This window comes from Podarcis liolepis (assembly GCF_965112155.1).
Source record: "Podarcis liolepis genome assembly, chromosome: 2".
Lineage (NCBI taxonomy): Eukaryota > Metazoa > Chordata > Lepidosauria > Squamata > Lacertidae > Podarcis > Podarcis liolepis.
The window spans coordinates 99,736,497-99,762,167 of record NC_139555.1 but is presented as its reverse complement, the minus strand read 5'-3'; the positions used below and the strand labels follow the sequence as shown (position 1 = coordinate 99,762,167).

Genomic DNA, 25,671 nt, shown 5'->3' with positions numbered 1-25,671 from the left:
CGCTGTGGGTTAAACCACAGAGCCTAGGACTTGCCAATCAGAAGGTTGGCGGTTCGAATCCCTGCAACGGGGTGAGCTCTCGTTGCTCAGTCCCTGCTCCTGCCGACCTAGCAGTTCTAAAGCACGCAGTACAAGTAGATATATACGTACCGCTCCAGCGGGAAGGTAAATGGCATTTCTGTGCGCTGCTCTGGCTCGCCAGAAGTGGCTTAGTCATGCTGGCCACATGACCCGGAAGCTGTATGCTGGCTCCCTCAGCCAATAAAGCAAGATGAGCGCTGGCAACCCCAGAGTCGGCCACGACTGGACCTAATGATCAGGGGTCCCTTTACCTTTACCTAGCACAAAAGGTCATGTACCTATATGTCTCACAATTTTCAGGATTCTTACGCAGGGACATCTCTGAAAATTTAAGAACAATTACCTACAAAGCAGGGAGATTGTGTGTGTATGTGTGTGTGTACACACGCGCGCACACGCATACACGCACACCCTAAAACTGAAATGGTTGCCACTGCAGGAAAACCACTGCAGCTATCCTTCTGAAACCTGGCAGAATTCATGCACTCTGAAGAGGTAACCTTGCCTGTAAATTTCATCCCCCAAATAAACACATTATGGAAGTTTTCCCTTCTATCTCCCGCCCCCCAAAAAGCAAGTTAAACTTTAAAGATGCCCAGCACAAAATCCCCCTTTTTTCAGTAATTCTGAATGCTTTATTTAGTTTAGAGACATTTAGTATGCCTGTATTATTTCACACACTTCTGTCAAAAGCAGGAGGGGGAGTGAGAGCCATTTTTGATATCTCAATCATGAATGGAGGGAGAAAATGAAGGAGAAATTGGGCAGACTATGACATGTCTTGCTCTGAAACTGTTTGCCCAAGCACCAAACCGGGGTATCAATAGACTCCTAATATTCTATAAACATGTATGGATTCACTTTTTATAGAATTGTGTTCTCTCTCTCTCTCTCTCTCTCACACACACACACATACATTTGGTCACTCATTTGGACAGAGTAATCTCAGCAATGAGATATTCCCTAATTAATAATAATAATATGGCAGCAAAGAAAAACTTTTGCATTTTTAAAATAAACAAGGGATTTGCTTATGGCACCAGAGTTATTAAATGTTAAAATGTAATAAACATGAATGACTGAAAAAACCTTCCCTCTCAGTGTTTGCCATTAATTCCAGCTGCCCCCCCCCCCCAATGAAAATAGCTGGGGAAAAATGGTGGGAAATATACACAAGCTACTGCTTGGCATTTCAAGGGCCCATGAATCTTGAAAGGGTTTTGCTCTTTGGCAGAGTTTGTTGCAGAACAAGCAGTAATTGACTTCTTACCAAAAACAAGCTAACACACACGATTTGTATGAAAAAACACACATATACAACACAGGCGGTTTGCATCCAGACAAACGTACCATCACAAGGAACAGCCTGGAGAAGACTTTCTTGTTAATACTTGCCTATAGAATGGTGCTTTCTAATTTAAAATCAGGGCATATTTACAAGTGTAATTCTAGCTGCCAAGGACCGAGCCAGGAAATAAATGTGCCGCAATCTGCATTGTGTATTCTCAACTGAAGGACAAGGGGCAGCACTACCGGCCAACAAGAAACCACAGCTGAGGATTTCCCTGTGCATTTGGAGATTGGCAGTATTAGCACTGCCTTTCTTTAGCTGACTTCCACAGACACTGCTGTCCTTTATTAGGGTAGCAACGTGATGCCCTTCTGAAAATGCTGTGCTACAACTTCCATCAATCCCAGCAAGGAGGGGCAACGATCACAAATGATGGAAGCTGTCATCCAATGACATTAGGAAGGCATCGCACTTGCGCCTCCTCCTTTGTGTACTCTGCTTGAGCACATCCCTTAATCAAACATGCAGAAATAAATATGCAAAAGGTTGTATCTAATCAAGATCTACTCAAAGTAAAAAGGTAAAGGGACCCCTGACCATTAGGTCCAGTCGTGGATGACTCTGGGGTTGCAGTGCTCATCTTGCTTTATTGGCTGAGGGAGCCGGCATACAGCTTCCGGGTCATGTGGCCAGCATGACTAAGCCGCTTCTGGTGAACCAGAGCAGCGCACGGAAACGCCGTTTACCTTCCCGCCGGAGTGGTACCTATTTATCTACTTGCACTTTGACGTGCTTTTGAACTGCTAGGTTGGCAGGAGCAGGGACCGAGCAACAGGAGCTCACCCTGTCGCGGGGATTAGAACCGCCAACCTTCTGATCAACAAGTCCTAGGCTCTGTAGTTTAACCCACATCCATTAACTTCGGGGGGGGGGGGTCTGTTCTGAGTAGAATTAGCACTGGATACGCCACCAAGACTGAAAGGGGGATAGGTTTCACAAACAAGTATTTTTAAGCTAATGAATGCCACAGATTAGAACTGTCCCTGCTAGGGTAACAAACAGAAACTCCCCGAGAAGATTTCATTAGCAAGCAGCAAGAAGGTAACTTGCTGTAAATGTCATGCAGTGAAAGATGAGACTTAGCTTTCCCCTTGCCATCAGTCATTGTCTTGGGGGAATATAGCCACCTACCCAAGAAAACCTACTTTAGCATTTATATAGTAAGTTGATCATCATCACTAAGTTTGGAGATTCTGGTGTTCCTCCCCATTCTCTGATGCATGGCAAAATGTTCACCCTGGAGGATGTTATAAATGTCCAGCTTGATAATGATTGCATGCATAGTGTGCTAAGCTATCGCTTGTTGCAAAGTTGCATTCATCTCTCATCAAGGCTAGCCTGCAACATGACCCGAAGGGGCATGCTGTAGAAAATGAAAGTGCAGCAGGATCATTACACTCCAGAAAAGTGTAGCATGGCATGGCGAAACTGAACAGGGAAACCTTTTTCGCCCTCTCTCACAACACTAGAATTTGCGGACATTCGATGAAGCTGAATGCTGGAAGATGCAGGGTGGAGAAAATAAAGATTTCTTCACACAGCGCATAAATAAAAAGTATGGTGTTCACTCCCAAAGTTGGCAGTGACGACACAGCAATTCTTCAAACAGCTCTTGTTTATTCACAGGACAGGACAGAACTGAACTGAAGGGTTCAGCCAGCCTGCTTATATAGAGCTCCACTAGAAAGCAACAGTAACCACTTTCTGTAACTATCCAATCACTGAACGTCACTTTCCATCTCTTATTTGCATATGCGGACCTGAGTGAAAACTATCTACAGTATCCCTCTGCTGGCCTTGGGTGAGAACTTCAGTACATAACAAGACCATTTCATGGTGGATAAGACTAGCCATGGCTACTAGCTACCAACTCAGCCCATTGCGTCCATCTGGCTCAGGATTGTCAACATTGATTGACAGTGGGCCTCCAACACTGTAGGAAGGAGTCTTTCCTATCCCTACCTGGAGATGCTAGGGATTGAACTAGGGCTTGTGTATACAAAGCATGGGGACGTGGGTGGCACTGTGGGTTAAACCACAGAGCCTAGGACTTGCCAATCAGAAGGTCGGCGGTTCGAAACCCCGTGACGGGATGAGCTCCTGTTGCTTGGTCCCTGCTCCTGCCAACCTAGCAGTTCGAAAGCACGTCAAAGTGCAAGTAGATAAATAGGTACTGCTCTGGCGGGAAGGTAAATGGTGTTTCCATGCGCTGCTCTGGTTCACCAGAAACGGCTTAGTCATGCTGGCCACATGACTGTATGCCGGCTCCCTCGGCCAATAAAGTGAGATGAGCGTCGCAACCCCAGAGTCGGTCACGACTGGACCTAATGGTCCCTTTACCTTTACTATACAAAGCATGAGCTCTATCACTGAGCAATGGTCCTTTTGTAGTAGGAGAGAAGCATTAGGAGTAGATAGAGGTGGTTGGAGCACGAAGAAATGGAGACATGAGTGAATCGAAATAGTGCCCTCTACTGGACGGGAAGTCTCACAGCAAATAATTACAAACAGATCCAGCTCCTCACAGAAATAAAAAAATAAAATAGAGGCTATATTCATTTCAGCTATCATTGTAATACGTTAAAACTTACTTTCTTTGCAAAAGGGAATTCATGCCCAAGACTAATTTCATATTCCTATCAGTTAAAGGAATCATGTGTATGCACAGGGTTCCTCCCAAAAGAAGGGAATAGAGCATTTAAATGAAACTAATTATCACTGAGATTATCATAAACATCTGAACCAAAACATTTCTCTCATTGTTCAGTGCTCTTAAAGCCGTGTTTGGGAGCAGCTTCTTCTACTTAGCAAATGACACTTTGGGAAAAAGGATAATCACGCGCTATTAAGCATTTCGTATGTAATACTTTTACTGTTTCATAATGACTTTGATGTTTTACTATATTACGGGGAAAAACTATCAGCTACCGAGTTTCTTGCTATATTAATAAATTCCCTTTGCACAACATTTGTGCTGCTCTCTGAACGGGGAATTTTTATTGCTTTCTAAAATAGGTGGTCAGTCTGGAGTTCCATGAATCATGCTGGCAGCTACCAATATAATAACCTAAAGTAATTAATAATCAAGCTCATTAACCAATGGAACTTAAGACCTTCTTGAATGCCCCCTTTTCCTGATATTAATGCAAAACTAATCAACCCTGAGAGCTCATGGACCTCTGTATTGGCAGATCAAGACTTCAACATGAAAGGCAAACAGAGCTGGGTTGGCGGTTCTACAGAAAGTTAGAACACTGGGTACATTCTGAGATAAGGGATGCTTCTCAGCTTCCCTGGGTACCTGAAAAAGGGAGACATTTCTATGTGTTTTTAAAACAGTGGCATCCATCTTACTCTAGACAGACAATAAAAGTGTAAAACAAATCTCTCACCACGTGGCCAATGTAAGCTCCCTGTGACTCAGGAAATGCACATCAATATGTTTGACTTCCAAGTGCAAAACAAGGAGCTCTTAATTATTAACACTAATGGTCAATAATGCTCTTTGGTGGAGAAGGCAGGAGGATACTAAACTAACTCTGCATAAAACGTTGCCAGCAGAATTTTAATAAAAGATTAGATGAATAAAGCCCCATTTCAAGGACTTTGTGAAAGTCAAAACGACTCCAGGCTTGGTACAAAATAAAAAGAGGGGGAAAGAAGACAGAAAGTCTGGATGGATTGGGGGTTTTTTTGGGGGGGGGGGTTGACTGCTTGCACAAGTAAGTCCTTTAGAAGTGTGTTTTTTAAATAAAAAAATGTATACATCATAACTTATGAAGCACAGTGTTAGCTTTGTCAAGAGAATGCAGGCCCAGAAGATTGCCCAAAACAAACATGAATGCAACTCATTTCTGGTTCTAATTCTACATTCACTTATCCCAAGCCAGAGCTCAGAACTCCTCGAAGTTTGATTTTTATTTTATTTTTTGCATCTTCAAGGTGTAGAATCAGTGGAACTGAGCTGAAAGAACATTTTTTTGCAAAGAATTCTTCACTGAAGGGCTAGTGATCACATGGAACAGGGAAATGGCTATCTTTCCACCATGCCGCTCATATTCAACAGGAAAAGACCAAGGTTATCAACATACGAGTTGTGAATTACCATCTACTGACTTCAGCTGTCTCCTTCTCTGTGTGCTTGGAATCATTCTCTTCTTGCACCAGTTGCAAACAGTTAGACCAGGCAGGAATGGGCAGAAACAGAGAAGCCACTCATGCTTGTACCTGGATGCAGGTGTCAGCCCTCTGTCTTGAACCTGGTGCTTCACTAATTCATGGATGGAAGCATACTCTTTAATATTTCACGGTGGAGGAGGGACACAGTTGCTTGCACACTTGCTATGGGACACACAGGCTAGCTGCCTCAAGGCCTCACCCAGCAACAGGTGAGTATGCCACTTGCTGTACACTATGCAACAGACTGTCCAAAACGGCTTAAAAATCCCAGAGGATGCTTGTTATGAAGCTGTCATATTCTGAGATAGACCACTGTTCCATCTACTCCAGGGCTGTCTCTTCTGGCTGGTGGTGACTCTACTTTCTCATGCAGAGATCTTTCTCCTGATGCAGGGGGTCACGGTTCCCATGGAGCACTCTGATTCAGACCAGGAGTGGGAGGCATTTGAGGAGGAGAACTTGGAAGGAGTCTACACAGCACAGGCTTTGTGATGATGCCCTCCACCCTGTCCCCTTGGATGTTCTCAGATCTACTGACAAGGCAGGAGACTCCCTGCCTTCTTCCCTAAATGTGAAGGATGAGGACTGCTCAGGGGCATGACCTGCTCTGACAGAGTGGGGGGGGGGAGGATTCAGAAAGGGACGTGCTGTCTCTCAGGGACTCTGCACCTACAGGCCAAGAATTCCCACAGGGACACGGATTTTCATGCGTAGCTTGGCCATTTGCCACCTCTGCTTACAAGCTTGGTGGGTAGGGCAGGGAAACTTGTTGGAACAACCTCACAGCTCCTGTGCAGTTGCTAATTGTGAACTCCTGAATCTTGGTCCTTGCTCCTAGACTGGATGTGTAGATATTACTCCTTTGCCTTGTAAGACCATCTAGACTAGATTTTGCTCCTTCCTAGTCATGGAGTTTGCACTAGTAAGGCTGCTATAATAAAAATCAACTTCTTTACCTGTAAGCAAGGGCACATGATGTTGGTTTTATGCAGGAATCAGGACACCAGGAACTTGGTGTCTTCTACATGCAAAGGACTTGTTCTACCACTATGCTGTGGCCTCTTTCCCCTCAATTAAAGAGACACCAGAAAAACAAAATAACCCCAGAATATATTATCAGCATTCAAAATACACCTCAGCAGCTGCAGTGTGTGAAATCACAGGCTGCACAGCATCTTTGTGTTAATGCACATGCTGTCTTTTTAGTTATTTATTTAATTTAGAATACCTAATTACCGTATTTTTCCATCTATAAGACGCCCCCATGTATAAGACAACTCTGATTTAAGAAAATGGGGGGAGATCTAGCCGTGTATAAGACACCCCCAAATTTTGTACTTTATTTTTTTGGGGGGGGGGGTGAACCTAGTCTTATACATGGGAAAATATTGTATATCCCATTTTATATCCCCAATAAGTTCTCAAAGGGGCTTTCAAAAAATTCTCACAATACCCACTTTATAACTTTTACTGATATACCATAAATAAAACAGAGGCCAAGCTCTGATAAGTGTTGTTTCCTGGAGTTCTCATTCATGTTATTATCACGAGACAACTCCAAAAGGGAAAAAATGAGAAGGGCAAAATAGCGACAGCAGTTTACCAATTAAACTGTATGAGATAAAACTTTGTTTTCAACAGTGGCCAGGCTTCAGACAGCACACAAGGCCCTTCTTGGTTGTTTGCCTCCCTCTACCTATGGAATCTACTTATTTCTTGCTTACGAAAAACCTTCCCTAAGCTGGTGCTCTTCAGGTGTTTTGGACATATAACTCCCATCATCCCTGGCCATTGCTTGTTTTGGCTGAGAATGATGGGAGCTGAAGTCCAACAACATCTGCAGGGGACCAGACTGAGGAGAATGCCTCAGAACATGGAGTTGCAATCCACCTATTATGACTAATTGCTAATAGGTATCCATGCTTCATTAACTTGATTAATTGGGGGGGGGGGGCTCTTCCTTAAAAAGGCATCGAAGCTAACTACATCTTACGATGCTGAACACAATAATACATTATGTGTTGTATTAAGTGGGATCGTCTTGCCTGAACTCCATCTGTGGCCGGTCTGTTCAACAGGTAATCCCCAAGAGGGAGGGAGGGAGGGAGAGAAATTTCTCCCACTTTTCACAAAGCCACAATATCAGCTTAAAGCTCGGGCACAAAGATGGGCAACCTGTGGCTCCTCAGGTGCTGTGGGACACCAACTCCAATCAGCCCCAACCAGCGCAGCCAAAGGTTAGGATGACAGTAGAGCATGAAACTTTTAATCTCAGGATCATGGACAAAAGATTCTTGCATTTCAGGGGCTAGATGATCCTGATGGTCCCTTCTGACCCTAAAATCCTATGATCCTATATGGAGGGCCCAATGGTTAGCCTATATTAATGTAAGCGACACAAACAGCAACCGCAAACAAAAGCGAGCCTCCTCGTATTTGCATTTTCCTAGCCCTCTGCTGAAAGGGAAAGGACCGTCCTGTAGATGAGGCAGGGAAGAAGAATTAAACCAAGGCGTTTCAGAAATGTGACTAGCTAAATTCAAATATCCGGTAATAGCCAAATCCCAAGACGCTGCAGAGCCATTCTCAAGAAGCAGAATGCACCTGCAAGCCATTTATGCCTTCCCCGGACAACGGATGTGCACTAGGGGTCCCGTGACTCACTCTGAGCAACTACTACAGCCATTTCCTTGAATCCTAGGCACATAGCTGTCAACTTTTCCCTTTTCTTGCGAGGAATCCTATTCGGAATAAGGGAATTTCCCTTAAAAAAGGGAAACGTTGACAGCTATGCCTAGGCACCTCCCTGAGCCTACTGGCGTCGTGCGTTTACGGGGATGCTTAATCAATCACTCAGCTGCAAGCTTTCCAACCAAACTCAGCTGCGGCCTCAGTATTTCATGCTTCCCAAATTATGCACAGAAGCCCCTTGTGCTGAGTATAGCATGGCAATCTGCTCTCAGCAAGCCAGGATAAAATATGGTTGTCCTCTTAGCTGAGACAATTTAACGTCTGCTCGAGTTACCGGCATGTAAGGAATAGCTGGGAGAATGGAGAATATCATCTCTAGTTAAATCTGCCTTGTTTAATGCACAATATAAGGTTCTGCTGTGCCACCTTGTGTTATATCAAATCACATCTGATATAAAACACCAGCACAAGGCTAGGGAATGCCTAGCAATAAAACACAGATAATAACTGAATTATTATTATTTTGCAGAAGGGCCCGTTACCGAAATTTAACAGTGTTAGCAAGGACTTTGTTTAAACTAGATGGTATTGTCCACTAAGCACCAAGAACAGGAACAGGGTCTTGTAGCAGCTTAAAGGCTATCAGATTTATTGTAGCATAAGCCTTCATGGACCAGAGCCCACTTTATCAGATGTATTTGATAAAGTGAGCTTTAGCCCATGAAAGATTATGTCACAATAAATCAGATGATCTTTAAGGTGCTACGAAATTCTGGGTATTTTTTTCCCCTGTGGGGGGAGTTCCAATGACTTAACACAACTAGCCCTATGGAATTGGCACCAAATACTTGAGGTCTGTTCAAAGAACTTGGTTTTTTGTTGCTGCTGTTGTATAACCCAACAGAAACAGGACTGGCTTTGGCCACCTCTTCCTTACCCTCATTTCAAGGGTCTATTTAAAACATCTGATCGATTACTCAAAAGAAAATCCTCTCCCACTTCCTGGTACTTTTAACCAACAAACCGCCAACATAACCAGCCGACAGCTGCATACCCAAATTTTGCACATGTTGCACAACAACAGTGTTATGCAAATGGAAGAGAATTTATTTCCACCATATTCCCTGCGGGCTAAAATTATTTTTCCATCTCAATTATACTAATTGCCTGTTTGCTTAATTTTCTACAACAGTCTTCCCAGCTTTCCAAACTTCGTGCCAATTGTGCAAGCTTAGGAAATGGTATGAGATACTGTATCTGCAATTTAAATAATAGAATCATAGAGTTGTAAGGGACCCTGTGGGTCATCTAGTCTAACCCAAAGCTCTCAAAATTCCTTGGGGGAAGCCATGGCTGTTTATAAAGAAGCACCACAGTGCATTAAAAGTGTGGCAGCAAACTCTTCTCCCAATTGCCTGATTCATACATTATAATCTTGATGCATCGGATACTTCAGAACACATGGCTGCTGATGGTACAAAAGCAGCTAGCTCTATGGTTCAATAAAAGTTCAGTCATACATTTCGACTCCTCGTTTTTGTGGAAATATGACAGCATAGCTGAAACCAAACAAACAAGACAAGAGAATTGCTTTATCCAAAACAGCACCCACATAGTTCTGTTTTCAGGCACTTACTGTAACCTATGAATCAAACCTCGCTTTATTTGATGAGTAACTTTGAGACAGCATACGCAACAATATTGTGGGTTATAGGGTTCTATTTTCACACGGTGCTTTATTTTTCCTCCGCATCTCCTTCATTTACCTCCCTCTTCCTGCCCTTTAACCTGACAGGGTCTGTGGGCACAAGCAAGTCTAATATCGCAAGTCACAGCTCCAGATGAAGATGCATTGTAGTAAATATTTTACGGGCTGCTCTTTCCCTGGCTATGCGCCTTGCATTTCAACAATCAGGCATAATTGTCAAGAGCAGACGAGCGGCTCGGAGCTGGCTGAGCTTTTCAAATCTATTACTCATCCATTTCTGATATTTTTCTGCCTTAGTAACCACCGCTGACAAAGTCTTTCGACAACTCTGAACACCAGCCTTTTGTGCCACGCAGCAGAGGACGCCTGCCGAAGCCGGCATGAACACAAGCAGCGTGTTAATAAAATAAACGCCTGACATCAAGGCGTCTCCCCGGCACTCTCTTCAGTGGACAGCAGAGGGAGAAGGAGGGAAATGCAACCCACAGAATCATCTCCTTCAAGAGAGATGGGGAAAGAGTTCAGTCATAAAGGTGGAGCCACACACACACTTCTCAGAAGCGTAGGAAAATTATGAATACTGATACCCATATCAGGGACCTATGGCTCTAGAAAAGGAACAGGCAACAGTCGGTGGTTGTAAAAAGAAAAGAAGTGGACTCTGTAACCTAAAATAGTTTTGGGGAACTGGGTGCTTCAGAAGGTGAAATATTTCTTATCCCCACAGGAATGAGCCGCATCAGTTAATGCTTCCTTGCCTATACAACTACTAAAAGACTCGTTTCTCTTTGCTACTCTTTGCTTTGATCGCCAGAAGCACAAGTAATAAAGGAAGTCTAGAAACCACAAAAATCATTTCAAAACTTTGGGCTTGCTCTGTGTGTGTATATATATATTTTTACAATACAAATTGTATATGCAATTGCCTATTCTTCTAGTTAGCTTAGGCTTAGTGTGCATGACAGTACTATGCCAAATTATATTCCAGGTGCCAACTCTCCAGCCTGCCCTTTTCCCTGCCTTCATGCAAAGGCAGTAATGCACGCAAAAAACGAGGCAGACACCATTAGCAGCTCATAAAATCTGTCATAATATCCTCTCCCCATTTTGGAATGGAGTCATCGCAAGGTGACTTCCAGCCCATATTGTCTATTCTCCAACCTTGTGAAAGTGCTCCATACAGTATACATAGGTAAAGGTAAAGGGACCCCTGACCATTAGGTCCAGTCGTGGCTGACTCTGGGGTTGCGGTGCTCATCTCGCTTTATTGGCCGAGGGAGCCGGCATATAGTTTCCGGGTCATGTGGCCAGCATGACTAAGCCGCTTCTGGTGAACCAGAGCACTGCACAGAAATGCCGTTTACCTTCCTGCCGGAGCAGTATCTATTTATCTACTTGCACTTTGACGTGCTTTCGAACTGCTAGGTTGGCAGGAGCTGGGACCGAGCAACGGGAGAGCTCACCCCGTCACGAGAATTCGAACTGCTGACCTTCTGATCGGCAAGTCCTAGGCTCTGTGTGGTTTAACCCACAGCGCCACCCGTGTCCCCTATATAGTATACATAGAAGTTACCAAATCATCAAAAACACTAGAAAACTGAGATGGGTCAAGCCATTACTGCTGCTTTGGGGGGGGGGGGTGAATTGTCCTGATGTCGAGAACAGATGCATTTATTGTGCCGATGATTTCTAAAATCTCTGAGCTACTCAGAAGGTATGCATTGCGTAAAGAGGGCGTGCGATTGCCTATGATAGAGCACAGGCAGGCAGGAACAGCCCACCTGGTATACACCTGAGTTAAGAAAGCCCTGGAGTTGAAAAAGCCCCTGTAAACATGGCAGCATGTTTCCTGCCCTGTTGCTGGGAGAAAGTGAAACGGTTGGCAGAGATTTCCTAAATAGGGATGGAACAAGCCCCCAAAGGTTGCAGACCCATGGGTGCAGCAAGTCTGTAGGAGCACAGTCCATGTGGCAACTTGCCGGGTGATTCCGAGGCTGAGCAAAGCTTCGTGCATCCAAATTCTAGCTCAACAAGTAAGGATGAGCTTCATCCACTCACAACGTAGTCCTTTTCTCCCTCTTCGCTCTTCCCTTCGGGGAAGTGGGGAGATAAACCAAGAAGCTGCAGTTAACCACAGCTTCTCAGGATGTGTAAAGTGGAAAAAAATAGGATTAATGGCTTCCGAACAAGCCTAGATTTGGAAGTCCACATTAAGCTCACCTGTAGCTTCCTAGTTTGTTTCCTGCTCATTCCCAGGAAGCAGGTGCAAAAGGACTGCATGTAGGTGAAAGCTGCATGTGTATGTCCTGGCTGTGATTACGTGAATGTAGACAGCTGATGTCGGGCAGGTTATGAGAAGGTAAGAGACACAGCTCGGAGGTGATTAGCCCTCCCTCCTCTCAGAAAAGTACTGAATCACTTTTCCAGCAGGTGGAAAGCATAATTAAGCACTGAGCATCAAAGCAGGGTGCATAAAAATCAAGGATTTTTTAAAAAAGAAAAATGATTGTTTTATTTAAATCAGATTTTTTTATTTAAATCAGATTTTTTTTAATTTAAATTGGATTTTTAAAATAAAATGCTTTTGGATGAAAAAAAATCTATCTAAAGATAGTTTTCTGTTTAAGTTGCATTATAGTCCAAAGGCTATTCATCAAGAAATAAGGATTTAAGTTTTTCATGTGTGCTAAAATGCAGTCTAAGATTTGTTTGTTTGTTTTAAGAAAATTGTTTAACCACATCAGTTAACAAACATGGATACATATGCTATAATGTTATTGTTTTAGTTAAATGAATTGTTTCAATTGTTACTAAGGAAATGATTATTTTTCTCCTTCCAATAAAGTACAGCAGAAAAGTTGCCCAAATATAAACAGTTAACTTATTAAACCTCACAATAATTTCATAATTATCGGTCTATGTATTTCTAACAGTATAACCAAATCAGTAATTTTTGATATAACTGTAAAAACTACTCTGGAAATTTATTATTCCAGAAATGAAACCTTCATCTGGTTGTAAATATTAAGATTATACCAGCAAGAATGAGTCTTTCTGTAAAAAATAATAATGATTTAAATCAAGTCTTACTGACTAGTGATTTAAATCATGAGTTAAATCGTGATTGTAATCGATTTGATTTGATTTAAATCAAATCCACCTTTCTGGGGATGCAAAAAGTTGAGCATGGCAACTAAAGCAAGGTCATAGCAATTCCTTTCCTTTGTTTCTGCAATGAGGTGATCGACTGATACGGGACTAAAATATAAGACAGAAATGAGACCGATAAATTAAAAACAAATAAATCGAAAATCAGCTGACTCATCATTTCAGATTCTAATTAAAACTGGATACCTGCAGTTTCTGATCACACCATCTCATTATACCCAGGATATATAATGAGGAAGTTTAAATGTCAACCATGATTCCCATTTCCATATGCAGTTTGCTATGGGAAGATTAATACTATGTGTCATTTTCTTTTTCTAATGCATCGGTACGGATGCATTTAAAATAAAGTAAAAAATCGAAACTGCCAGGCTTCTAAGTATATGATGAAGAATCTCAATATTGAGCTTGCTTAACTATTCCACTTTCAGCGAGAAAACGCTTCTCAGCAATTCTGAGCCATATTGACTCGAGTCTCTTCCATATCTAAAATAAGCTTAGAATACCAGGGACACATCTTTTGTTATATTTCTACAGGGTTTTTCAAAACAATGATCCAAATGAAGAGGCAAATGACTATCAGTTTTCATCAGTCTCTGGTGGCTGTGTGTATTCAAACATATATGTTTGAAGCCAGGCATCTCCAACCTGGTATCACCCAGAAATCGTCGGACTACAACTCCCATCATCCCTGACCACTGGCAGCGGATGGGAACTGAAGTTCGACAACATCCGGAGGGCACCTGGCTGGGAGAGGCTGCTTTTAAGTCCGTGCTGTTCTGTGTGAACTAAAAGAAAATACACATCACACCTACCTCCTCGCTGTACCAGCAGTGTCACCTCGCTTCCTTTTGGGCATTCGATAAGCATATCCACTACTTGGTTGTGAGTTAGATTCTGGACATTCTTCTTACTGACTTCCACTATAAGATCCCCTTCTTTTAGGCCTCGGCACCTTGGGCTGTCAACGATTTGCTTCACTCTCTGTCCCCCGCCCCCGGGACTGTCTGCTATAGTGAAGCCAAAGCCCATGGGCCCTTTGATTATATGTACAGTGATGAGTTCAGGTTGCGTCGCTATAGAAGAAGCCAAAGAGACGGTGTCATTGGGGTAGCCGTGGGATCCGTTCGAGGAAACCTCAGCCGGGCTGCTGGGCCTGGGCTCCTTCATCCCGTTTACTTTCCCCGTTTTGCTGCCGTGACTCGCCGGGGAGTCATAGTTCTCCTGCCCGTTCACAATGATCGGTTCTTTATCCAAGATGGCCACAGAGGTCACTAGGCTCGTGTTGGGATCGTCGGGGTCGAAAGGCAGAGGATAGCCTCGGCAGAGTTCTAGATCCACGCTGGCACCGATGGGGATCGACTGGAAGATTTTGACAACTTGAGCGTGCGTATGGCCCAGCACACACGTGTCATTCACGCTGACGATAACGTCCCCTAGGGAGCAAGCGGATGAGAAGTCTGTGAATTTACAACGCCCAAGCCTGTTGCATCAGCACATCATGGCATGGGGACTACCTTAGGTTTGCCGAAGTGCATCTCCAGTCATATTTTTTAAACATGCATTTGACCAGCAAACACTCAACACATTTTGCTATGTCACAAGCTGCCTGAAAACCCCCACACTTTTATGGCAAGTTTTTTAAATTTTGTGTCGTGGGTGGTGGCTGTTTTAAGAAACATTCTGCGCACACCTATTGGGCATGAAGCATCAAGTGCATTTGTCTTTGGATGCCTCAGACTTTTTAATGACTTTTTAACAGCAACTGTGAAGAGGAAAAGCACAGGAAAACCAAAATGGAGTTCTGTACAAACGACAAGCAAGCCAATGTGGTCAAATGGGCAGAATTTAGAGTCCGGACTTGGGTTTCTCTGAATCCTCGGTTCCCTATCTTTAAAGTAGAAACACCATAAAAAACAAAGGTGAAGGATGAAATATTGACCGTAAGTTTGATTTAAGATGGGAATCCCTAAATATCCCCAGCGCAATGGAACTTTTATAAGAAGACACAGGCACTTGCAGAGGTGGTTGTGCAGACTAACATACTGAGAAATAACTTCAAAAGGCAGTGGAATCTTCTTTTAATTTCTGGAACAAAGTAGCTGTAGACGACTACAACGCACTTAACTGCCATTCAGTGTTGCTGATTAGAAACTCTTCAATTACACCCCCCCCAAATAAAACCCCCCCAAACCCGCCTTATAACTGTGATAATCCCCTTGTTCGCCTGGATAGAAAGAAGTGTGTGGAGCTTTTACATGGCTGGAATGTAGCCTCCTGTAAAACGGTATGAGTCAAATCAATCCCAGCCAATAATCAGGGATGGCCAATAATCAGAGCTGTGGTCCATCGACATCTGGAGGATGTCTAGGAGCTACATAAAAGGGGTCATCAAATGCTTGCCAACCCCTTCCGGTAGAGTGCCATGTTTCAAATGGATCCCATCTAGGTACAAAATATTACTTGTCAAGCATACAACACTGTGACAAGCCTGCTTGTTTTGTTGAGCATCAGAGATTCATTGATCAAGTGGCCAAAAAATTATTGCACGCTTCTGAGTGCTTTAAAACACTTATATCAAGGGAGGCTTTATTAGCCTTGTTTTATAGACTGAGGTCACAGCAAACCGATACACCAGGTGCACCCCACCCCACCAATTCTGTGTCTTAACTTGCCATTTGACCTCAGATCTTCACGGTTTAAAAGCTCAAAAACCTCTGCTCTCTGGGCCACACCAGCTGCCCGAACCTGCTAATATTACATGAGCGCAAAGCATTTGGGGAGTGTTTTTGAAGCCAGACTGACAACACTACCTGTTTCCATTTTGCCATCCAGGGCTGCAGGCCCATCAAGCACCAAACTCTTTATCTGAAGAAATTCATCCGGTTCATCCCCGCCGACGACGGTGAAACCAAAACCCCTGCTGCTTTTCCTCAGTTTGGTGTGAATGAACTTTCCTTTCAGTTCAGACGGGTTCCGTGTGAAAAACGGCTTTCCTGCTGTGGAAGTTTCAGAAGTTTATAAACATGCCAAGGAAGGAAAGAAAGAAGAAAAAAGAGACAAGCACGCCTCTCCACTACCCCCTTTTCTTAACCTTTCGCAGCAACACTATGAACTCACTTCTAAGGATGAGCAAGATTCCAAGCTTCAGAGGGCTCCTTTTTTCCCCCAGGCAGGTGAGAAACTCCTGGGAAGCTCAAAAGATGGGAGTACATTCTCCCCCAAGAAGGAAGCTCAATTAAAATGCATCGCCGTCACCATCTCTCCTCGGCTGGAACTGTTACAGCAATTAATACAGTAACATCCAATCCAAAAGGAAATTAAAGGGCAGCGATACAAGTTAATTCCCACTGTAATGCACATCTTAATTGCAAAAGCGCTTTTCTTTTTAAAGCAAGACAACCTTATTAAGTACAGCCGGTTATTGTCAAAGGCCTGGCCTGCACATCACACTTAGCCAAACTATGGCTTTAGTGCAAACTTATGGGTATCCAAGGACAGCTGTTACAATAAGCTCAGAGCTTACAATCTCCAAATGGAGAAATATTTGGCCCTCGGTTACGTGACCTTAGAAATTGGCTCTTTGACCAGGATGCCAATCAAGATAGAACATCCACTGTAGCTGCCCATAACTCTACTAGGTACCCCCAAATTAAGATCAACCATTCAAGGCCCCACTACCTTGAGACACTGACTTTCCTGCAACTGCGTAGGGCATTTGTTGAACTAAGGTTCCAGCAGATGCCATCAGCATACTTAAGAGGGGTATTCCCCATATGGAACGCAAATGCATTTATGGAGGCAATCAGGTCAAGGATATTATGTGCTACCTGTGGATTTGCCCCCATATACAATGCCAAGAGATTTTTTTAAAAATAATATATTTTTAACTGATGGCCTCAGGAGGTGACAGTCGAACTTTTAGCTGATAAAAGATCTTGAGATTATACACCTGGCAGCCAAATTTGCTCTGGCAGCTAAGAAGCTCATTCCGGATATGTGAATGCTCTCTAATTTTTTAAATTTTATGCTGTAAACTTTTATAGGGTATGTTGTGCGATTTCAGAGCAAACCCTTGCCTTGCCCTTTGCTGTACATTGTAAAGGCTATGCACAATAAATTGACTGACTGACTGATTGATTGGCATCTCCTCTTTGATCCCCTCTGTTCCTTTTGGTTGCCACATTGAACTAAGGAGTGGTGTGTGTGTGTGTGTGTGTGTGTGTGTGTGTGTGTTGGTTTATTTTGAGTGACAGTAATTGCTTTGTAACACACAGAATGTCCCTCTATGCACTAGCTGCAAATAAAATAAAATAAAATCAGGTGAAAGGTGTTAGTTAAAATCACTGCAGTTATTGTGGCGATTCCGAGGTTTAATTTAAAATCAAGGTGTATTTGACTTTGCTGGTGCCTCTGGTAACCTCTGAATTACATCATGGATGTTGGCTCACATTATGGACACATAATCTGTATTGTTTTATTGGTACTGTTGCTGTGGGTTTGCCGTTGCCTGTGGCTAGAACAATAAACTGATACCATACTGTATGGAGCTAAGAGGGCTCGTGGTTAAGCTCTCTTCAAACTAACCATGAGCAATAACCAAGGTTGGCTTTTGGTTACAGGTCATGGTTAGTCTGCAGAGAGCTTAACCATGAACCCAGGCACAGGCTGAGCCAAAGCTTGGCTCAGAATACATTTACAGACATAGCAGGTGTAAGAATATGGCAAGTGTAATGGCTTAGCTCATGCTAGATTGCCCTATACCAAGTCAGAACACAGGCTCATCAGATACAGTATTGTCTGGCAGCTGCTCCTCATGTTCTTGAGCTGAGATATTTCCTGATATTACAGCATGCACTAAAGAATGAATCTAGGCCCTTATCCATGTGCTCATCCACTGAACTATGGAGTCCTTTCCCCTTTAATTCCAACCCCACCCATGCCCACAACATCCGTAGGAACCAATTTGCACACTAGTATTAGAAACAACACCCCCCCCCCATTGCCTTATAGGGCTGCAGCCTCATGGAAGAATCAAGAAAGATGAATGCTTTTCTTCTTTGTGCAGCTGAAACTGAGAGCATCATATCTGATGAAAAGTGAGAAGGGGATACAAGGATGAACTGCTTGGAAACACGCACAGGCGAAATGCATAGGAGGGACCAAGAAACCGCAGATAATGTTATGTTGGCATTGTCCCCTCGCAAATAGCCATGACAAATACGTCTTCCCCACAGGACAGCTATGGAATTGAAAGCTGCAGAAGAATTACACACAGCGAAGGAGAATACTTTTCAACACCGCAAGGGTGAATTTGGTATTTACAAAAATAGGTTTTTGCACACACCAGCCAAGACGACAAGGTGATACATAATATGACTCTCAAGGGTGACTCAGAACACCAAAGCTTTAAGCGGTGCTAATTATTTTTGAGCCTGAATGGATTTTTGAAAGTATAAAATCACCAAGCAAGGAGATGAGTATGCCATGGGGAACCTCTGAAGAAGAGATAAGTTATGTATTTATTCACTTAAATTCATTAGCAATTTTGCCATTTGCATCTTTACATACCAGCAATAAAAATATGTTAATAAAATAATAAGAAGGCAGCAGAGTCGGTACTATTTTTGTGCCTTTTCCAACCTGACTTCATTTTTTCCAAGTGTTTCAGCCTGTGCAGCTTAGGCCCCAGTTCACACAATGGTTCTTTTCAATGAGCTGAACTCAACACGTTTTCCATGGACTGGCACATGCTGAACTTGTTTTCTGAATGGGCACAACACATGCCGCCATCCTGACTCAACGTGTCCTAAAGAGGCATTGGCAAGTGTGCCGAACAAGCATGAGAAAGGCAAGTGCACAGAAGTTCCTTGCGCTTGAGAGCAGCATGCTACCAGCATCTTCATGCTTCTCATACAATGGATAACTCCACCAGTGTATTTGTTTGGAGGCGGAGGGAAAAGCTTCAGGACAGGAAGTGAGCTAGTCCCAAGCTAGTTTGTGTGCGAGAGAGATTTCTTTGCACAGTCACATGCACTAGCACTTCTTGTTAAGTCACAGCTATTGGGCATGAGAAAGTACTGGTGTGGACCTAGCACTTGTGCGAGGCTTCAGTTCCAGGGGTTGGTGCACAAAGGGAAAATTGTGCAAAGTCAGGAACCCCTGGAAACCACCATGAGCCAGAAGCTGCTTACTGGCATCCCACGATCTTCCCAGAGCCCAGTAATCAAGCAGATGTCTTTTTTGCCTGCCTCTGGGATGTTCTCAGAGCCCTCACATCTCCTTCCCAGAGGTTGGTAAGGAAGGCGCAGCCATGCTTATCGGGCTTTGGGAAGGCAGTGTGAGGGCTCTGGGATGCTGTTGGAGCCCTCCTGCTCCCCTCTGGAAGACCAGTAAGTGAGGAAAACCCCACCTATCTGATTGGGTTGCCCCCGCCACTCTGGGCATCTCTACTTAGCCACCCCACCACACAAGGTTGTGATCACAGAGTGCTTGAAGGAGCTGAGTATGTTTAGCCTGGAAAAGAAGAGACTGAGAGGAGATATGACTCCCTGGTGGAGTACAGGGTCAGATTTAAGGTGCTGGTTTTGACCTTTAAAGCCCTTCATGGCCTAGGACCCTCGTACCTACGGGACCACCTCTCCTGGTATGCCCCACGGAGAGCCTCAAAGTCCATAAATAGCAACACCCTAGAGGTCCCAGGCCCTAAGGAAGTTAGATTAGCTTCCACCAGAGCCAGGGCCTTTTCAACTCTGGCTCCGGCCTGGTGGAACGCTCTGCTTTCCGCAGGGCCTGTAAGACAGAGTTGTTCCGCCTGGCCTTTGGCTTGGAGCCAATTTGATTCCCTCCTCCTCTTTCTTTTTCCTTTTTCCTTTCTCCTCCTGTGATGAGGCTGCATTTTACTATTTTAATGTTTCAATATTTTAATGTTGTATTTTAATCTTGTTTTTAAGTTGTATTTATTCAACTTGTTTTTATTATTGCCTGTTAGCCGCCCTGAGCCCGGCCTTGGCTGGGGAGGGCGGGGTATAAATAAAAATTATTATTATTATTATTGTCTTCAAATATCTTAAAGGCTCTCACATGGGAAAGGGAACAAGCTTGTTTTCTCCTGCTCTGGAGGGTATAACTAGAACCAGTGGCTTCAAGTTGCAAGAAAGGAGATTCTGACTAAACATTCGGAAAAAAACTTTCTGACAGTAAGAGCTGTTTGGCAGTGGAACAGACTCCCACAAGAGGTGGTGAACTCTCCTTCCTTGGAGGTTTCTAAGCAGAGGTTGGATGGTCATCTGTCATGGATGCTTGAGTTGAGATTCCTGGAAGGGACCACCTTCCAACTCTACGATTCTACCACTGAGCTAAGAAGACCCTTCCTCTAACTGAAAATCAGGCAAAACCTTTCCCTGAGCACTTCACCACACCCCCAAGGAAGCATATCTTATTAGATAATGACACTATCTGAATCATTTTTTTTATTTTCTTCTTCTTGCGAAAGAGAAATATGTATTACAGCAACTTACTTTGTACTGGAGCATCTCGAACTGTCTCCTGCTTGTTGGGAGTGTGGTTTGGAACGGCAGGAGGGGCAAGTGGCGGGTGCTCCGCTGTCCATTCTGAGAAAAGAAAACAGACGTGCATTGGCTTTTACTCTGTTGACACCAGGGGAAAATCAGCAATCAAGAGGGACTTGACATGCCGACCACGATGGCTCTTCAAGTGCCTAGTCAACTTTATTTGCAACCCAACAGAAGACTTGTCACGATGGGAGTCTCTCAGAGCCTGCCCAACCATGGGAAGTTACGGGGGGAAAGTGATCCATCTCCCTAAACCTGGAATCTGCCAGGCCCAGCCAGTATGGCCGACGGTCAGGGATGGTGGGAGTTGCAGTCCAACAACATCTGGAATCTGGAATCCTTGCCTAATGTGATCAAGGATGAGAACGCAAGATTAACCACATGTTGGGAGTGTGGAAAATGAGGGGCAATGCCTGACTAGCGAATGGATATTTGTGGTCACAGAGGAGAGACAGATGCAGTAGTTAGGGTTAACCACCCATGCTTACACTGTAAGGCCACACACACAGCATTTTAGTGCACGTTACAACTCGTTCAACCTCCCATCTGAAATTGCCTTGCCTTTTATTGGGCCTTCGTTTATTTTGAATCTCAGACAAATCTATGGAGGAGAGTGAGCTTTTGTTGTATGTGGCAGATCATGTTTTTATGCTTTTTTTTTATAAAAATGATCCAGTCTCCTTGGCTCTGTTTTATACTGGCTATGTTGATGACATCGTAATCTTAAACGTTGTAAAATGCCCTGAGTGGTGGGGAAGGGTATACATGTTCAAACAGATGAAATAAACAATAACTGTAAGGAAAGGAGAGGCACTTAGTGCTGCTTGGCTTAGAGACAACTTGCCCATTAACCAGGCAATGCCTGGAACCGAGCTGTCTGCTGCCTTTGCCATTTTTTCTGGAGATCAGGGCAGGTGGGGACAGCTTCTCCTTCCCATTGCAGCTCCTCATGATGTGCCTGAGTTCAACTAAGCTGATTATAGTTCAAATTCATCTGTGAACATGTGAGATTATGAAACTGTCTCAAACAGAGGTAAACCACTGCTTTATCTAGCCTGGTCCTACCACCTGTGATAGCTGCTCGCCAAGCTCTCTCGCAGAGATGTTTCTTCCTGATATGACTTAAAAAAACAAACGGCACACACCTGGAAATGCCAGTGATTCCTGCCTGCAAGATGTGTGCCACAGGACTCTGTTCACTGCAATCACTGATCTTTCTTTGGCCACCTCTCAGTTGTCCACATTGGATGGGTTTGTGCAAATACCCACATGGGTTTGCATCCTTTGCATTTGGAACTTTAGATCATGGATACTGAAATCCACACAGGAGAGAATGCCTTGCGTCGCACTTGCATTACTTCTGGAGCAGCTCTGTGCTTTAAAGCAGTTGCACACATCAGTCCCCCCCCCCTGAAAGTATTCACTGGTTTGCCTATGGTGAACACACAGCAGCAACTTGAGGAACTAGACAAGTTCTTTCTCATCCACAGACACCGAAGGGAGGGCCAGCCATTTTCAACGACAGCTTCCTGCTTGTTCTATTTCCTAATGCCTGCAATTTTGTCATTGGGTGCTGCAATAATGGTCAGCTGCTTGAAGCATTTACACATTAAAACAAAAAGGATATCTGAACCGTCAGTGTCTATTCACATATATCCTGTATTCTACTATGCATCCTAACCCAATAAACCAGTAGAGTAAATATGCTGGCTCAGTTTGCACAAATGCAAGCAATGCGACACCAACGTGAATGAACAGACGTGTGGGTTCCCAAAGCGAAGATCATAGCTATTGCACTCCCCACTGATTCTGCTGTTTGGGGCTTAGCCGTGGTTTGGCTTAGCATTATGTCCAAACCCAGGCTCATGGTTTGCCTCTGCAAAACAAACTGTGAGTGACAAATATTGGTTACAGCCCGTGGTATGCAGTTCTGGGAACCTGCCATTTTGCTGGCTTGTGCTAAGCTGTCTGTGGACGCTCTCAGAAGAGTACTCTTGGTAGATAAATCACAACCTGCAGGACTCTGTATGGGGACTCTGCAAAGGCTACATATATTTCATAATAGAGGCAAATGTAGTTATATTGGGACTGGTTTTTGCAGGCCAGGATTATTAATCAGTTCTGGTGTATTTCTGCCCATGCACTGTTATCTCTCTTCAACTGCGCCTGGCTCTGTATGGAAGGGCAGCTGGGCCTAGCCAGGAATTCAATAATTAAACAATACGAAACCTTAAGGAAGTACATGTGGTGTTTAGCAAATATTTCAACCCTGACAATTTTGCAGAGTAGTTGCCAACCTTCTGGTGGTTGTGGTGGTTGCTGCTGCTGCTGCTCAAGCTGTTTCTTCCGTTTAGCTTCCAGAACTGGGTTTTCATATTGTGTTTTCCGGTTGATGTGGCTAAAAAGAAAGATCGCCGTTAAATAAGGGAATACTTGGCGAAAACAGAAAAGAAAAAGAAACCTTAAGCAAGCTCAAAGGCTCCTCTAACAGAAACGTGGCAGGGGGAGGAGAGAAGTCAAATGCAAGACCTGTGGACTATGTGTCAGAAAGCTGCTCTAAAGGGGTGGGGAAATGTTCACAGCTTCTTATCTGGCATGGCATCTTGAAGAGTAAGGCTAATTCTTTCAAATACTCTAAAGTAGCAGTTTATCTGCGAACAATGATATTAAGGCAGGAGAGTCCATGCAAGACAGTCATCCGATTCTCAGATGTGCAGCCATTGTTGGGTTCAGCAGAGTTTAATACGGCGGCGATATCTCTAAGATATCTGAACAACATGCTATATCATCACAGTACATGCAAGCTACTTATAAATGCTCCGGAATAAACTTTGCAAAAGCAGACTGCAGAGAGGCTTAGCTGAAAGACCACAAACAAGCCACGGACACTATCGCTGCGAGTTAATAACCCTAGCAGAAATCTCCAAAACAAATCAGCATATGGGGACTCCAAAGTCTGCCACATAAATAAAGGATGGATGGCCGAAAATTAAAAACACCTGTGAAAAGGTTAGAAGAACAAAGCAACTCTGTTATCAAAAAGTTAAGCCAATAACTTTAAGCCATTATTAGTCTTGCTACAGCCACTTGGAGATCTCGCTTATAGGTTACTTTTTTAAAAAAACAAAAACAAAACACAGCTCCGTGATTCCAAAGGCAAGAGTTCTTTTGAGCATGTTCATTTTCCCTGGGGTGCTCCATTGTTTTCAACGAACCTGAGCTAGAGTCCGACTGGCACTTCCTGAATTACCACATGGCCGTGCCTGGATGACCCAACGAAAAAGAAACACAATTGGTGTCTGTCTGCCTTTGGCACAGCTCCATTGAAAACAATGGGAAAGTGCGAAAACCTGGGGATCGGCTGGATGCAATCAGATGCAATTTTAGAGCCTGATCTGCTATGATGGTGCAGTGGTGGGTAGGATCAGGCCCTAGACTTTTTGAAGCACCACGATGGAACAGGTTTAAGGCGCTGTGTGAATGGCTGGAGTGGCACCTGTATCACTGCACTTGCCAAGGCTGTGGGGCACCGTGGCAGGGAGGAGACAAGACTGCCAGCACCTCGTCAAGGGCACCCTGGCAGCTTTTGAGCCACTAAGTATAAGAGCAGTGCAGGTTTCCTTATAAGCTAAATGCTGAAAGACAGGCCTCCCCTATTGCTCCCGTGTTTGTGCCTGTGCGTTATTCACATTAATTCTTTGGATACAAACCTTGAGCCCAATGCAAAGTTTACCCTCATGTCCATCTGGACTCCAGTCCTTGTAGCAGTTATAGAATATATAAACAAAAACTATTATCAAACAACAGCATTGCACTCACAGGGTCCAGCTCAGATTTCTTTTGGCTCGGCTCGTAATAGAAGCTCGCAACGTAAAAAAAAGCTATTAGGGAGAGGGGCTGCATTTGACAGAGCAACATTAATTTAATGAGTGCAATAAATGTGAAGGAAATAAATGCTTCCTAGGTTTCCTCTCTGTTATGAAGCACCGGGCTTGGGCCGATTCATGAAGAAGAGTTTGGATTTGATATCCCGCCTTTCACTCCCTTTTAAGGAGTCTCAAAGCAGCTAACATTCTCCTTTTCCTTCCTCCCCCACAACAAATACTCTGTGAGGTGAGTGGGGCTGAGAGACTTCAGAGAAGTGTGACTGGCCCAAGATCACCCAGCAGCTGCATGTGGAGGAGCGGAGACGTGAACCCGGTTCCCCAGATAATGAGACTACTGCTCTTAACCACTACACCACACTGGCTCCGTGTCACTGCAAGCCAGCAGCCCCTTCTTGAGCCTCTGTGGGACTCCAGTGCTGTGACCCACACCTTCCATCCCAGACATTGGTGGGTGAGAGCACGTGAGGTTATTCGTAACTCTGTCATTCTCTCTGTTTCTCAAGTGGGGCCATGCAGAGCAAGTAGGAAGAATGAGCAGAACTGCTTTCCCTATTGGCACACAGATGGATGGAACTGGAAGGAAAAAGTCCATTCCCTTCCTCCAGCTAAAAAACAAACCTCCCCTGGTAGCTGCACCAGATGAGTAATACAGCCGTTGTTGGCTCTTCTGCAGCTTCTCATGGGAGGCGCAAGTCCAGTTTTGGACTTGCATATTATGAACATATGAGCTGGTGTCAGTGTGAAGGACGATGTTGTTCCTGGTCTTGGAAAGCGCCAGCCGTATGAAGTACTCCTTCAGAGGATGTACATATTGCTCAAATGCAGATAATGCCTCCTGGGGAAGACCTCGCTAATCGAAGTCTAGCAAGCCCCCATATTGCTATTATGCATGCTTTGGAGCTGGCCTTCAGTGAGTCCTTGTACTCCATTGGGTTGCAAGGCTCAGGTCTGGGGAACAAATGCAGACCTCCTGGCCACATATCCACCCCCCGCTTCAGGCCACGCTGCTCATCTGCCCTGCTCCATGCCCTC

General features: G+C 44.1%; 1 protein-coding gene across 50 annotated transcripts in view; it reads right to left on the bottom strand.

Annotated features, from left to right (window-relative positions):
* Positions 1-25,671, bottom strand: part of MAGI1 (membrane associated guanylate kinase, WW and PDZ domain containing 1) — a 480,329-nt gene that overhangs the window by 61,778 nt on the left and 392,880 nt on the right. For 24 of the 50 annotated variants that reach the window (XM_083491069.1, XM_083491086.1, XM_083491107.1 and 21 more), the window contains 4 exons: positions 23,050-23,150; positions 20,699-20,791; positions 15,992-16,177; positions 13,994-14,614 (listed from right to left, as the gene is read on the bottom strand). In XM_083491069.1, the coding sequence (XP_083347195.1) occupies positions 13,994-14,614; positions 15,992-16,177; positions 20,699-20,791; positions 23,050-23,150 (1,001 nt within the window). Of the gene's footprint in view, positions 1-13,993; positions 14,615-15,991; positions 16,178-20,698; positions 20,792-23,049; positions 23,151-24,462; positions 24,511-25,671 lie in introns of all 50 variants that reach the window. The other 26 variants (XM_083491085.1, XM_083491061.1, XM_083491105.1 and 23 more) reach the window with 3 other exon arrangements.